The sequence below is a fragment of the Oncorhynchus mykiss genome, chromosome 22 (genome assembly GCF_013265735.2).
Source record: "Oncorhynchus mykiss isolate Arlee chromosome 22, USDA_OmykA_1.1, whole genome shotgun sequence".
Lineage (NCBI taxonomy): Eukaryota > Metazoa > Chordata > Actinopteri > Salmoniformes > Salmonidae > Oncorhynchus > Oncorhynchus mykiss.
The window spans coordinates 39,553,279-39,567,750 of record NC_048586.1 but is presented as its reverse complement, the minus strand read 5'-3'; the positions used below and the strand labels follow the sequence as shown (position 1 = coordinate 39,567,750).

General features: G+C 44.8%; 1 protein-coding gene across 5 annotated transcripts in view; it reads right to left on the bottom strand.

The window, feature by feature from the left end:
- Positions 1–1,126: 1,126 nt before the first annotated feature.
- Positions 1,127–14,472, bottom strand: part of LOC110501860 (NEDD8-conjugating enzyme UBE2F) — an 88,371-nt gene continuing 75,025 nt past the window's right edge. For 4 of the 5 annotated variants that reach the window (XM_036959290.1, XM_036959291.1, XM_036959289.1 and 1 more), the window contains one exon: positions 1,127–2,606. In XM_036959290.1, coding sequence (XP_036815185.1) covers positions 2,498–2,606 — 109 coding nt within the window. In that variant the 3' untranslated portion in view covers positions 1,127–2,497. The remainder of the gene's footprint in view (positions 2,607–14,472) is intronic. The other variant, XM_036959292.1, reaches the window with a different exon arrangement.

Here is a 14,472-nt window from a genome sequence, read left to right as displayed (position 1 = left end):
CACAAAAGGTTGGGGGAATCAGCTCTTTTGGTCAATAAAAACCTTGTCCCCGAGGTTGCAGTGTTGTAAAGAAGTTAAGGTCTACGTGCAGAGGAAGAGAAGGTGTCTGGGTTTATAGTTCTGGGTGTACACCCCTAGTTAAGGAGGCAGTAGCAATGAGAGGAATCTTTCATGGGGAAAGGAAGAAGCTTCGACCCAGTGATGGTAAAGTGGGTGTCTCAGGCTCAAGCAAGATGGCCGTAGTCCAACTGCTCCATCTGCCTGCCTCAGTACAGCAGTCTCCCCCCCGTTAGAAGAGAGCGTGGGGCGGTACAGCAGTCTCCCCCACGTTAGAAGAGAGCGTGGGGCGGTACAGCAGTCTCCCCCTCGTTAGAAGAGAGCGTGGGGCGGTACGGCAGTCTCCCCCTCGTTAGAAGAGAGCGTGGGGCGGTACGGCAGTCTCCCCCTCGTTAGAAGAGAGCGTGGGGCGGTACGGCAGTCTCCCCCTCGTTAAGAAGAGAGCGTGGGGCGGTACAGCAGTCTCCCCCACGTTAGAAGAGAGCGTGGGGCGGTACAGCAGTCTCCCCCTCGTTAGAATAGAGCGTGGGGCGGTACAGCAGTCTCCCCCTCGTTAAGAAGAGAGCGTGGGGCGGTACAGCAGTCTCCCCCTCGTTAGAAGAGAGCGTGGGGCGGTACAGCAGTCTCCCCCTCGTTAGAAGAGAGCGTGGGGCGGTACAGCAGTCTCCCCCTCGTTAAGAAGAGAGCGTGGGGCGGTACAGCAGTCTCCCCCTCGTTAAGAAGAGAGCGTGGGGCGGTACAGCAGTCTCCCCCTCGTTAAGAAGAGAGCGTGGGGCGGTACAGCAGTCTCCCCCTCGTTAAGAAGAGAGCGTGGGGCGGTACAGCAGTCTCCCCCTCGTTAAGAAGAGAGCGTGGGGCGGTACGGCAGTCTCCCCCTTGTTGGAAGAGAGCGTGGGGCGGTACAGCAGTCTCCCCCTCGTTAGAAGAGAGCGTGGGGCGGTACAGCAGTCTCCCCCTCGTTAGAAGAGAGCATACAGTAATAACATTGTAGTTGAATCAACATTGATGGCAACAATCCCAACCCATGAATATGACAGGGACACTGACTATAGAATAAAATACAGGTTCATTTTCCTTATTACATCCTCTTTAATATATCTTTAAAAAACGATATACAATCTGAAAGCAAAGGAGGATTTGAACTGAGGGACAGACCCTCCTGAGCCTCACAGGAAACTAGGCTAGCTGGGCCAGTAAAACAAGGAGTGTGGGGCTAGGAACCAGAGCATGCTAACAAGTCAAATCTGAACTTGTTCATTTGAAAGCACGCGCACACGCGCTCACACACACTAAAATACACCACCTCCTGATCACATACACTTTGCCTCATGGAAACGTAAATACAATGTTTAATACAGTGATGACACTGAATGTTATGTTCCAATGTGCACACAGGCACAAAGCCAGCCCAGGCAAAGCTACACACACACACACACACACACACACACACACACGGAGGGACAGACAGACACACAAGGACAAAGAAGAGAGCGAGACCACAGGCCCTCCCTTCAGAAAACTAATCAGAGGACTCATACACAACCTAGGAGAGGGAGAGCGCCCTGGTATTCCCCTACCTTGGGGGCAGAGGAGAACACATGAGGTGGGTGGGGCCTAAGAGGTGTGGAGGGAAAAGCAGCAGGATAGAGAGATAAAAAACAGCAGGCTTCGGCCCACGTAGGGTCCGAGTTGAATATCTCTGCCCTATATAATGCACTCACTACTTTTGACCAGGGCCTATAGGGTTGTGATTATTGGGATTATTAGGGTGCCTTTTCAGACATATCCAGAGTGAAATGGAGAATATGGGGACTGACTGGAATGGGGACTGGGTTGAATGGGGACTGGGTTGAATGGGGACTGGGTTGGTGGCACTTGTCATTCACATGCTGTCTGGTGAGTTGGGGGTGGGCAGGAACGAGTGACATAACAGATATGTCCTTTTTCTAGCTGTGTGTTTGCATGCACAGCCAAGTGCTGTGTGTTGTGAGAAGCTAGTTGAGTATGTTCGTTTCTCAATGTGCATGAAGGGATTGTGTGTGTGTGTGTGTGTGTGTGTGCGCGCGCGTGTGAGCTCGTGCATTTTCTTTGCAACACAAACATGGCAGGCACTAGAACTGAGAAAAACTAACAGATCATCTTTCTCTTTGATTTGCCGATTCTTAAATAACAGATAACTGGATTGATTAAATCCCGGGTCCTCACTGCCACCGGCGCCCACTCTGATTGGCTCAGACACAACGAGAAGCCCAGTCATTGGACGATCCCTGTTGTGACGGATGATTACTCTGGTCCAATAAACAAGTCCCTCCTCAAACTTTAAAAAAACGTGTTTAATCTTTCATTCTTCCAGCGACGTCTTATTGCAGTCGGGGCGTGTCAGCGGTGCGCAGCGGTTAGTTGGTTGATGAGACATTAGGGACGGGGTTCAGCTGCGCAGTCACAGACGGGGGAGGGGGGGGGGGGGGAGCAGGCAGCTGGCGCAGCTGATGCAGTCATCACCTGGCGTAGTGCTTGATGTAATCCTGAACCTTATTCCGGAAATCCTCCTAGAGCAAGACACACAAACAAAATCAGTGATCTTTTCTCTATCAATATCCTTGTTTCATTCATTTTTTACAAACATCTAACCCCCAATTGAACTGCTCTGAAAATCTTTAGGCCAATATACAGTGTGTTCATCAGTTGTACTACATTTATGGAGATATTCAATTTAAAAAAATGCAGTAAGCACCATCAGAGGGTTGATGCCAGTGATACAGTGGGATGAAAACATTACCCATAAACCACGCACACACAAACATGACATCCACTGCTCTGGCATCAGCCAGAACTATGAAAGAAATGGACCGCAGAGCGTCAGTCCAGCCGGCTAGGGAATACAGTCACCTAGACTGTGGAGATGGAGGTAGATATGGAGGCCACAAGAGCAGCTCTGGCTCCCTCCGAGTAAACAGCCTCCAGCAACAAGATGTCAGAGCCTGAATGGAACCCAGGAGGGCTCGGGATTCTTCACACAGCTCTGCTGGCCCGTTGCTCCATAACAAGTACCAGGCTGTAAATAACCCCAGTCTACATGGAGTCCTGAGGCACACAGTGAATGGCCCGCCTTTGCTCTGATCTGTCTGTGACCACCTCTTTTCCCCCAGCTGGCGCATCGGTCTGAATGGTGTCGGACACTTCAGTGAAGTACCTCCATTACAGGTCACGAATGGAGAGCTGAATGGAGAGCTGAATGGAGAGCTGGGGAGTTATAGCCTGGGTCCCAGTGAGTGTGTGTGCATGATATAGAGAGAATGTGTGTACTCTGTGTGTGTGCAGGGTTTAAATAAAATGAAGTCAAATCAATTCCCATGACCCCTCTGTGGACAGTGTTCCATGGCGCAGCTTGATGATGGATGGAGAGCAAAGGTGGAGCCAAGTTGGCATGGCAGTTTGATGATGGATGAAAGGGAGAGAGAGAAGTGGAGACAGGTTGGCATGGCAGTTTGATGATGGATGAAAGGGAGAGAGAGAAGTGGAGACAGGTTGGCATGGCAGTTTGATGATGGATGAAAGGGAGAGAGAGAGAAGTGGAGACAGGTTGGCATGGCAGTTTGATGATGGATGAAAGGCAGAGAGAGAAGTGGAGACAGGTTGGCATGGCAGTTTGATGATGGATGAAAGGGAGAGAGAGAAGTGGAGACAGGTTGGCATGGCAACGTATGTAGCGGATGGCGGCGGGCAGTAACTCAAAGCGGTTGACATGTTGGTCCCTCCTGCGTCAGCTTGCCCCCTGCCCCCTGCCCTTTCCCTTTACCATGGCCAGCTATACTAAACCACACCAGCACAGCAAAGCACAGCACAGCAACAAACACATAAAACAAAAGCCTACTTCTTTTCTCACTGGTGGTCCAGGCTTTGGGTTCGATTGGACAGGGGTAGGAAGGGGGTGGAGCCCGTTAAAAGACTACACAGCCCTGGTATCAGGAGCCAAGGGAAGTGAAGGGAGCAGCAACAGTAAACCCTCCTCCAATCTGCACAGAAACCTCCTATTGACATCAATGCATTATTTACCCATTAAGCTTCAGTTTCACAGATGCATGTTTCCCAAGATGGGATTCAGTTCTTAAGAGAATATGCTCAGAAGGAGGCTTGGCCAGGGCTGGAAAAGGTCAGGTGACTCTCAGCCAAGAACAACAAAGATGCCAACCATGACGACAACTTGATGTAAAAAGGGCTTTATAAATACATTTGATAGATGTGATTTAACTTAAGGAGATAAGACCAAGACGTACTGCTTTGAAATGGAGACTACTTTAGGACAAATGTGTGTGGCTGACTTAGTTCCTCGCATACCATATAAAGAGCCTGGGCCTGCTACTCTACAGCTTACTTTACCCTCATGGAAAGTCGATTAGCACTGCAGATCTCTTCTCTCTCTGTCCAACATGTTTATTTTTAACCTTTATTTAACTAGCAAGTTAGTTAAGAACAAATTCCTATTTACAATGACGGCCTACACCTGGCCAAACTATCCTATGGGACTCCTAATTACGGCCAGTTGTGATACAGCCTGGAATCGAACCATGGTGTCTGTAGTGACGCCTCTAGCACTGCGATGTAGGGCCTTAGACCGCCCCTCCAAAGGGGAGCTATTGCACAAAAGCTAATACAGTGCCTACAGAAAGTATTCAAACCCCTTGACTTTATCCACATTTTGTTGTTACGGACTGATTTTAAATTTAGATTTTTGGTCACTGCCTACACACAATACCCCATGATGTCAGAGTGGAATTATGATTTTCGATTTTTTGTAATACAAATTAATATAAAATTAAAAGCTGAAATATCTTGAGTCAATAAGTGTACAACCCCTTTGTTATGGTAAGCCTAAATAAGTTCAGGAGTAAAAGGATAGTGTGAAACATGATTTTTGAATGACTACCTTATTCCTGTACCCCACACATACAATTATCTGAAAGGTCCCCTAGTCGAGCAGTGAATTTCAGACACAGATTCAACCACAAAGACCAGGGACAATTTCCAATGCTCGCAAAGGGCACCTATTGGTAGGTCGAAAATTAAAAATGACATTGAACATCCCGTTGAGCATGGTGAAGTTATTAATTACACTTTGGATGGTGTATCAATACACCCAGTCACTACAAAGATACAGGCGTCCTTCCTAACTCAGATGCCATAGAGCAGTGGTTCCCAAACTTTTTATAGTCCTGTACCCCTTCAAATATTCAACCTCCAGCTGCATACCCCCTCTAGCACAAAGGTCAGCGCACTCGCAAACATAAGAATGAGTGTGAGTTTTTGTCACAACCCGGCTCGTGGGAAGTGACAAAGAGCTCTTATAGGACCAGGGCACAATTAATAATCAATAATATTGCTCTTTATTTAGCCATCTTACATATAAAACCTTATTTGTTCATCAAAAATTGTGAATAACTCACCACAGGTTAATGAGAAGGGTGTGCTTGAAAGGACATCCATAACTGCAGTGTTGGGTTGTATTGGAAAGAGTCTCAGTCTTACATCATTTTCCACACAGCCTGTGCCTGTATTTAGTTTTCATGCTAGTGAGGGCCGAGAATCCCCTCTCACATAGGTAGGTGGTTGATAAGGGCACCAGTGTCTTAACAGTGCGATTTGTCAAGGCAAGAAACTCTGAGCGCAGCCCAATCCAGAAATCTGGCAGTGTCTTCTGATTAAATTACATTTTCACAGAACCGTTTGTTGCAATTTCGATGAGGATCTCTTGTTCAGATATCGGTAAGTGGACTGGAGGCAGGACATGAAAGGGATAACAAATCCAGTTGTTTGTGTCATCTGTTTCGGGAAAGTACCTGCGTAATTGCTCACCAACTCACTCAGGTGCTTCGCTACATCACATTTGACATTGTCCGTTAGCTTGAGTTCATTTGAACACAAAAAATCCTACAATGATGGAAAGACCTGTGTGTTGTCCTTGTTAATGCAGACAGAGAAGAGCTCCAACTTCTTAATCATAGCCTCAATTATGTCCCACACATTATATATAGTTGGAGAGTCCCTGTAATCCTAGATTCAGATCATTCAGGCGAGAAAAAACCTCAGGCCCTGAAGCCAGGATATGCATATAATTAATACCATTGGAAAGAAAACACTGAAGTTTGTAGAAATGTTAAAATAATGTAGGATAATATAACACAATAGATATGGTAGGAGAAAATCCAAAGACATTTTTTTCCTTCTTTTTTTTGAGAGAGACTATCCTCTTAGAATGGCAAGTAAAGGTCATATTGAGAATTTGCTCCCTGGATGCTATTCCTATGGCTTCCACAGGGTGTCAGCCGTCTATGTTCAAGGTTTCAGGCTTGTAACTTCAAAAACTAATAAGAAATATCAGTTTTAGTACAGGGACACAACAGTCTTGGATATTAGTGTTTGTGCGCGCCATGAAGACAGGATGCACATGCTAAAATCAGTTTCCTATTGAACATCCTTCTTTCTGTAAGAAATATTATAGTTTGATTACATTTTATGGTATGTGAGGAGTAAATAAACATATTTTGACTTGTTGAAACAAAGTTTAGGGGTAGATTTTCCGGATTCCTTTCTCTACATGTTGAATGAGTGGATTACTCAAATCGATGGAGCTAACTAAAACAGGGATATAAAGAAAGATTTTTACTAACAAAATGACACTACATGTTATAGCTGGGACCCTTTGGATGACAATTCAGAGGAAGATTTTCCAAAAGTGAATATTTCAAATCGGTATTATGAAACCTGTGCCGGTGGAAAAATATTTTGATGTGGGGCTCCGTCCTCAAACAATCACATGGCATGTTTTAGCTGTAATAGCTACTGTAAATGGGACAGTGCAGTTAGATTAACAAGAATTTAAGCTTTCAGCCGATATAAGACACTTATGTACCAACGTTTGTTGTTTCTCTAAAATCTAAATGTTTAATATACATAATTTTTATGATTATTTATTTGAATTGCGCGCCCTCCAGTTTCACCGGAAGTTGTCCCGCTGTAGTGTCCAAAACGTCTCACAAGCTGTCAGGTATGTATTCCCTTGGCAGCAAGAGCTGCCAAGGTGGATGCTGTAGTGTACCCAAGTGGCGTCGGGAGCAACTGCAAGCACTCCACTGTCTCCCTGTCATGGCTTTTGCGCTATCAGTACAGATACCAACACATTTTTTTACTAGTCCAACGCTCTAACCACTAGGCTACCCTGCCGCCCCTTGACCACCAAAGTCCATTTGACGTCACCAAGCTGTCCAGTACTTAAAAAATATAATCTCATGTTGTTCTGGCTTCCAGTGGATTGCAGAAGAGGTCTTCCTTAATTGACCTCCCATAAACATAAACGGACATACACCAGGAGCTGTGCCAGGCCCGCCACATCTGTTGACTCATCCAGCTGTAACGCATAGCTTGTATGCAAAGCTGGAATTGTTTCAAAACATCTCATGCCAAGTCACTGATGCGTCGTGAAACAGTGTTGTTTGATGAAGTAACTGTCTAACTTTTTTTGGCCTTTTCCCCCAGGATTGTCCCAGCCATATCGGCGGCAGCAGGAATAATTAAGTCCTCCACAATAGTATGGGGCTTGCCTGTCCTGGACACTCGGGAGCTCACCATACGATGCTTCTAGCCCCTTCTTATTAATGGTATCTGTTGATTTTATACGTGTTACTACTCAAAAGTTGTGTAAATTCTCACTCAAAAAACTCCCGTGGAGTTATGTTTAGTTTCTAAATGTCTGCGCAAGAGTGAAGGTTTCCTGCGAGAGAGTAACGGTTAATGTGATTGGATATTAATTATTTGACAAGACTACCTGTATTTGACATTGTGTTGTTACTTCGCTGAACACTAGATGGTTAAAATGTATTTTTGGCAGTGAAACGAGGCTACTCAGGTGAGAAAAAAACCTCACCCAAATGTATCGCCCCGTTGGAAAATATAAATGTAATGCATGAATATTTTTATGTGAATCACATTTTTATTTGGCGTACCCCTGACGGCATTGCGCGTACCTGCCGTAGAGCAAGGAAACCGCTCAGGGATTTCACCATGAGGCCAACGGTGACTTTAAAACAGTTACAGAGTTTAATGGCTGTGATAGGAGAGAACTGAGGATGGATCAACAGCATTGTAGTTACTCCACAATTCTAACCTCATTGACAGAGTGAAAAGGAAGCCTGTACAGAATAATACTATTCCAAAACATGCATCCTGTTTGCAACAAGGCAATAAAGTAATACTGCAAAAAATGTGGCAAAGCAATTCACTTTTTGTCCTGAATACAAATCAAATTTTATTGATCACATTCACATGGCTAGTAGATGTTAATGCGAGTGTAGCAAAATGCTTGTGCTTCTAGTTCTGACAATGCAGTAATATCTAACAAGTAATCTAACAATTTCACAACAACTACCTAATACACACAAGTGTAAAGGGATGAATAAGAACATGTACATATAAATATAGGGATGAGCGATGGCTGTGCGGCACAGGCAAGATGCAGTAGATGGTATAGAGTACAGTATATACATATGAGATGAGTGATGAATGACATGTAATCATTATTAAAGTGCTGCTATTAAAGTGACTAATGATAAGCACAGGCAATATGCAGTAGATGGTATAGAGTACAGCATATACATATCAGATGAGTAATGTAGGATATGTAAACATTATTAAAGCAGCATTGTTTAAAGTGGCTAGTGATACCTTTATTAAGTCAATTTATTAAAGTGGCCAGAGATTTGAGTCTGTATGTTGACAGCAGCCTCTCCATGTTAGTGATGGCTGTTTAACATTCTGATGGCCTTGAGATAGAATCTGTTTTTCAGTCTCTCGGTCCCAGCTTTGATGCACCTGTACTGACCTCGCCTTCTGGATGATAGTGGGGTGAACAGGCAGTGGGTGGTTGGTTGTTGTCCTTGATGATCTTTTTGGCCTTCCTGTGACATCGGGTGCTGAAGGTGTGCTGGAGGGCAGGTAGTTTGCACCCGGTGATGCTTTGTGCAGACTGCACTGCCCTCTGGAGAGTCTTGCGGTTGGGGGCAGTGCAGTTGCCGTCCTAGGCGGTGATACAGCCCGACAGGATGCTCTCGATTGTGCATCTGTGAAAGTTTGTGATTGTTTTAGGTGACAAGCCAAATTTCTTCAGCCTCCTGAGGTTGAAGAGGCGCTGTTGCGCCTTCTTCACCACGCTGTCTGTGTGGGTGGACCATTTCAGTTTGTCCGTGATGTGTACGCCAAGGAACTTAAAACTTTCCACCTTCTCCACTACTGTCCTGTCGATGTGGATGGATGGGGGGAGGGGGGGGGGGGGGGGGGGGGGTGCTGCATCTGCTGTTTCCTGAAGTCCACGATCATCTCCTTTGTTTTGTTGAATGAGAGGTTGTTTTCCTGACACCACACTCTGAGGGCCTTCACCTCCTCCCTGTAGGCCGTCTTGTCATTGTTGGTAATCAAGCCTACCACTGTAGTGTCGTCTGCAATCTTGATGATTGAGTTGGAAGCGTGCATGGCCACGTAGTCATGGGTGAACAGGGAGTACAGGAGAGGGCTAAGAACGCACCCTTGTGGGACCAATGTTGAGGATCAGCGGGGTGGAGATGTTGTTTCCGCCCTTCACCACCTGGGGACAGCCTGTCAGAAGGTCCAGGACCCATATGCACAGGGCGGGGTCGAGACCCAGGGTCTCAAGCTTAATGACAGGTTTGGAGGGTACTATGGTATTAAATGTTGAACTGTAGTCAATGAACAGCATTCAAGCATAGGTATTCCTCTTGTCCAGGTGGGATAGGGCAGTGTGATGGTGATTGCATCTTCAGTGGACCTATTGGTGCGGTAAGCAAATTGGAGTGGGTCTAGGGTATCAGCAGGTCCTTGACTAGTCTCTCAAAGCACTTCATGATGACAGAAGTGAGTGCAACGGGGGCGATAGTCAGTTCAGTTACCTTAGCTTTCTTGGGAACAGGAACAATGGTGACCATCTTGAGGCATGTGGGGACAACAGACTGGGCTAGGGATTGACTGAATATGTGCGTAAACACACCAGCCAGCTGGTCTGCGCATGCTCTGAGGACGCGGCTCGGGATGCCGTCTAGGCCGGCAGCCTTGCGAGGGTTAACACGTTTACATGTTTTACTCACATTGGCCACGGAGAAGGCGATCCCACAGGCTTTGGTAGCGGGCTGTGTCAGTGGCACTGTATTGTCCTCAAAGCGAGCAAAGGAGTTGTTTAATTTGTCTAGGAGCAAGACTTTGATGTCCGCGACGGGGCTGGTTTTCTTTTTGTAATCCGTGATTGACTGTAGACTCTGCCACATACGTCTCGTGTTTGAGCCGTTGAATTGCAACTCTACTTTGTCTCCATACTGACGCTTTGCTTGTTTGCTTGCCTTGCGGAGGGAATAGCTGCACTGTTTGTATTCGGGCATGTTTCCAGTCGCCTTGCCATGATTAAAAGCGGTGTTTTGCGCTTTCAGTTTTGCCCGAATGCTGCCATCAATCCACGGTTTCTGGTTAGGAAATGTTTTAATAGTCACAGTGGGTATTGAATCACCGATGCACTTGCTAATAAACTCGCTCACTGAGTCAGCGTATACATCAATGTTGTTGTCTGAGGCTATCCAGAACATATCCCAGCTGTGACAATAATCAAAGAGAATTCTCTTGGAAGATAATGCGGTTGCATTTGATTGTAAGAATTTCTAGGTCAGCTGAACAAAAGGACTTAAGTTCCTGTATGTTATTGTGATTGCACCATAAGGCATACACCCCTGCCCTTCATCTTACCAGAGAGATGTTTGTATCTGTCGGCGCGATGCATGAAGAAACCGTATGGCTGTACCGACTCTGACAACATATCCCAAGTGAGCCATTTTTTCTGTGAAACAGAGAATGTTACAATCTCTGATGTCTCTCTGCAAGGCAACTTGTGCCCTAATTTCGTCCACCTTGTTATCTAGAGATTGGACATTCTGACCAGTAGGCCGCTCCGTCTGCCTCTCCTACGGCGACCTCATTGTCGAAAGACAATATCCCTGGTCGTAATGTTGGTAAGTTGTCATCACTTTTATATCCAATAGTTCTTCCCGGCTATATGTAATAACACTTGAGATTTCCTGGGCTAACAATGTAAGAAATAATACATGAAATAATACATTAAAAAAAACAAATAATTGGACCTGAAGCGAGGCGACCATCTCTGTCGGCGCCATAACAAGTGTTATGTTTAGGGCAAATCCAATACAACACATTACTGAGTACCACTCTCCATATTTCCCAGCATAGTGGTGGCTAAATCATGTTATGGGTATGGTTGTAATGGTTAAGGACTGGGGAATTTTCAGAATAAATAAATAAATGGAATGGAGCTAAGCACAGGCAAAATCCTAGAGGATAAACTGGTTCAGCCTGCTTTTCACCAGACACTGGGAGATTAATTCACCTTTCAGCAGGACAATAACCTAAAACACAAGGCCAAATCTACACTAGTTGCTTACCAAGTGAATGCTCCTAAGTGGCTGAGTTACAGTTTTGACTTAAATCTAGGGTTGCACATTTTGGGGAATATTCAAAGGTGGAAACTTTCAGTGGGAATTAACGGGAATATATGCAAATTAATATTAACACAATTTAAATGTAGATGTTTTTTGCATTGGATATATTTACCATATCATATGGAGACAGAAACAAATATTTAATCATAAGTAGACATAATTGCAAATGATTAAATCCTTCCAATAGAAATAAAACAACTATTTAGTTATGAATTGAACTTTAATTAAATGAGTTGACTCTTCACATGGGATGATTTCACTGAACAAAAAGGGAATATTCAATGATCCCCAATGATCCATCACATCTCCCAAAAAACGTTTTCAACATACATCTGTAAAATGATAGTCTAGAAACTAAAGCTTTGGTTGTCTTCCTCTCAGGCTTCCATATCTTCTCCCTGGACCTCCTGAATGTCCACCTCTTGAACATCAGATTCTGAGGCCTCATCTTCACTGTCACTTTCCAACCTTGTTGAGGATGGCTCGTTGTCAGGCTCAAAAAGCCTCAAATTTGCCCAGATGGCCAAAAAATTTTCAACCCTTGTATTGGTCAGCCTGTTGCGTACTTTGGTGTGTGTGTTCCCAAACAAGGACCAGAAGCGCTCTGAGGTGGCTGCTGAGGGTGGGATTTGGAGGATGATGATGGAGGCAACAGGGGAAAGAGCCTCAGGTCCACAAAGTCCCTTCAACCAGGTGTCGGATGAGATATGTTGGCACGACTGCCTTATTGCATCTCCATCCCAAAGCCCTTGCTTGGAAGTGTACTTCGCCAGACTGCCAAGAACCTTGCCCTCATCCAGGCCAAGGTGGCGAGACACGGTAGTGATAACACCATAGGACTTGTTGACCTCTGCACCAGACAGGATGCTCTAGCCAGCATACTTGAGGTCCAACATGTACGCTGCAGTGTGTATGGGCTTTAGGAAGAAGGCTTCACGCTTTTTCATGTATTTCAGAACTGCAGTTTCCTCTGCTTGGAGCAACAATGAAGTGGGCAGGGCAGTATGGATTTCTTCTCTTACATCTGCAAGCAGAGACTGAACATCAGACAGGTTGGCATTGTCTCCCTCAATCCGTGCAGTGGCTACTGCTATAGGTTTCAGGAGTTTCAGGCTGCTTACCACTCTCTCCCAAAATACGTCATCCAGGAGGATCCTCTTGATGGGGCTGGCCATATCGGCAGACTGTGATATGGCCATTTCTTGGAGAGACTCCTTTCCCTCCAGGAGACTGTCAAAGCATTGTCTGTCACCAGTGCAAATACCTTCCGTAGTTCAAGGTCATTGATGACTGCCTTCAGCTCATCTACAATGTAGAGACCGGTGTGTTTGTTGTCCCTTGTGTCTGTGCTCTTGTAGAATACTGGTTGAGGGGTGGAGATGATGTAGTTAATTATTCCTAGCCCACGAACATTCAACCACCCATCAGAGATGATTGCAATACAGTCTGCTTTCTCTATGATTTGCTTGACCTTCACTTGAGCTCTGTTGAACTCTACATCCAGCAAATTAGTAGATTAAGCATGTCTGGTTGGAGGGGTGTATGCTGGGCGAAGAACATTCAGAAATCTCTTCCATTACGCATTGCCTATGAGCATCAGAGGTGAACCAGTTGCATACACAGCTCTAGCAAGACATTCATTAGCATTTCTGACTACTTTCCTCCACGGAGTCAAAAAAACATCTGATTCCAGGAGGACCATGAGCTGTTGAACTCTGTTGAACTCTGCATCCAGCAAATGAGTAGATCAAGCATGTCTGGTTGGGGGGCTGTCTGGTTGGAGGGCTGGACCATGAGCTGTTGCTATCGATAAGATGTCTGATTCATCATTTTCACCTCAAATAGAAGTAGAGGGACTTTTGTCAGAGGTTGCTTGTTGTGAGCGAGGAGGGAACTTTATGCACTTGGCCAGATGATTCTGCAGCTTTGTTGCATTCTTCACATATGATTTGGCACAGTATTTGCATATGTACACAGCTTTTCCTTCTACATTAGCTGCAGTGAAACGTCTCCACAGATCAGATAGTGTCCGTGGCATTTTCCTGTAAAGATTAGAAGAAAAAATGTTTTAAAAAAAACCCTAATACAATTCCATGTACAGATAAATAGTTAAGCAGTTATCTTACAAAGGAGTTGTTTAATCTAAATGTTTTAAAATGAAACATGTATGAAACAGGTGAATTAACACTCCTCAGTTAGCAGGCTCAAGCAAGCTAAAACCCACATGGTAGCAAAAAATTAACTAGCAGAAATTGCTAAGTTAGAAATGATTTAAAACACACTTTGCTGCAGGCTACTATTTACTAGTTAACAAGAAATTACGTCATAAAATATATTCACCCCACCCAGTATTGTAATCAAAACTTACCAGAAAGCATGTAGTCCTTGGCTCAGACAGTGTAGTAGTGTGGGCTCAATAGCATCTCATTAGTGTGAAAGATCTTGAGAGATCAGCTGTACATGTGATGGAAGAATGCACTGTGCATGCAGAGGGTTGCAATTCCATTGAACTGGGGATAGTTTAACCAAAATACGCCACAAGACCTAGAATTGCCTTGTGTATCCCACAAAAAAGGTTCACTGTTATGAACTACCCTTTTTTAATTATTTAAGCAACATTTCCGGGCTTAAAAATGACGTACATTTACTGGAAAGTTTCAGACTCTTTGCAACTCTACTTACAAATCTATGGCAATACCTTAAAATGGTTGTCTAGCAATGATCAACAACAACAACCAATTTAACAGAGCTTGAAGAATTTTGAAAATAATCATGGGCAAATGTTGTACAATCCAGAGGTGAAAAGCTCTTAGAGACTTACCCAAAAAGACTCACAGCTGGAATCACCCTT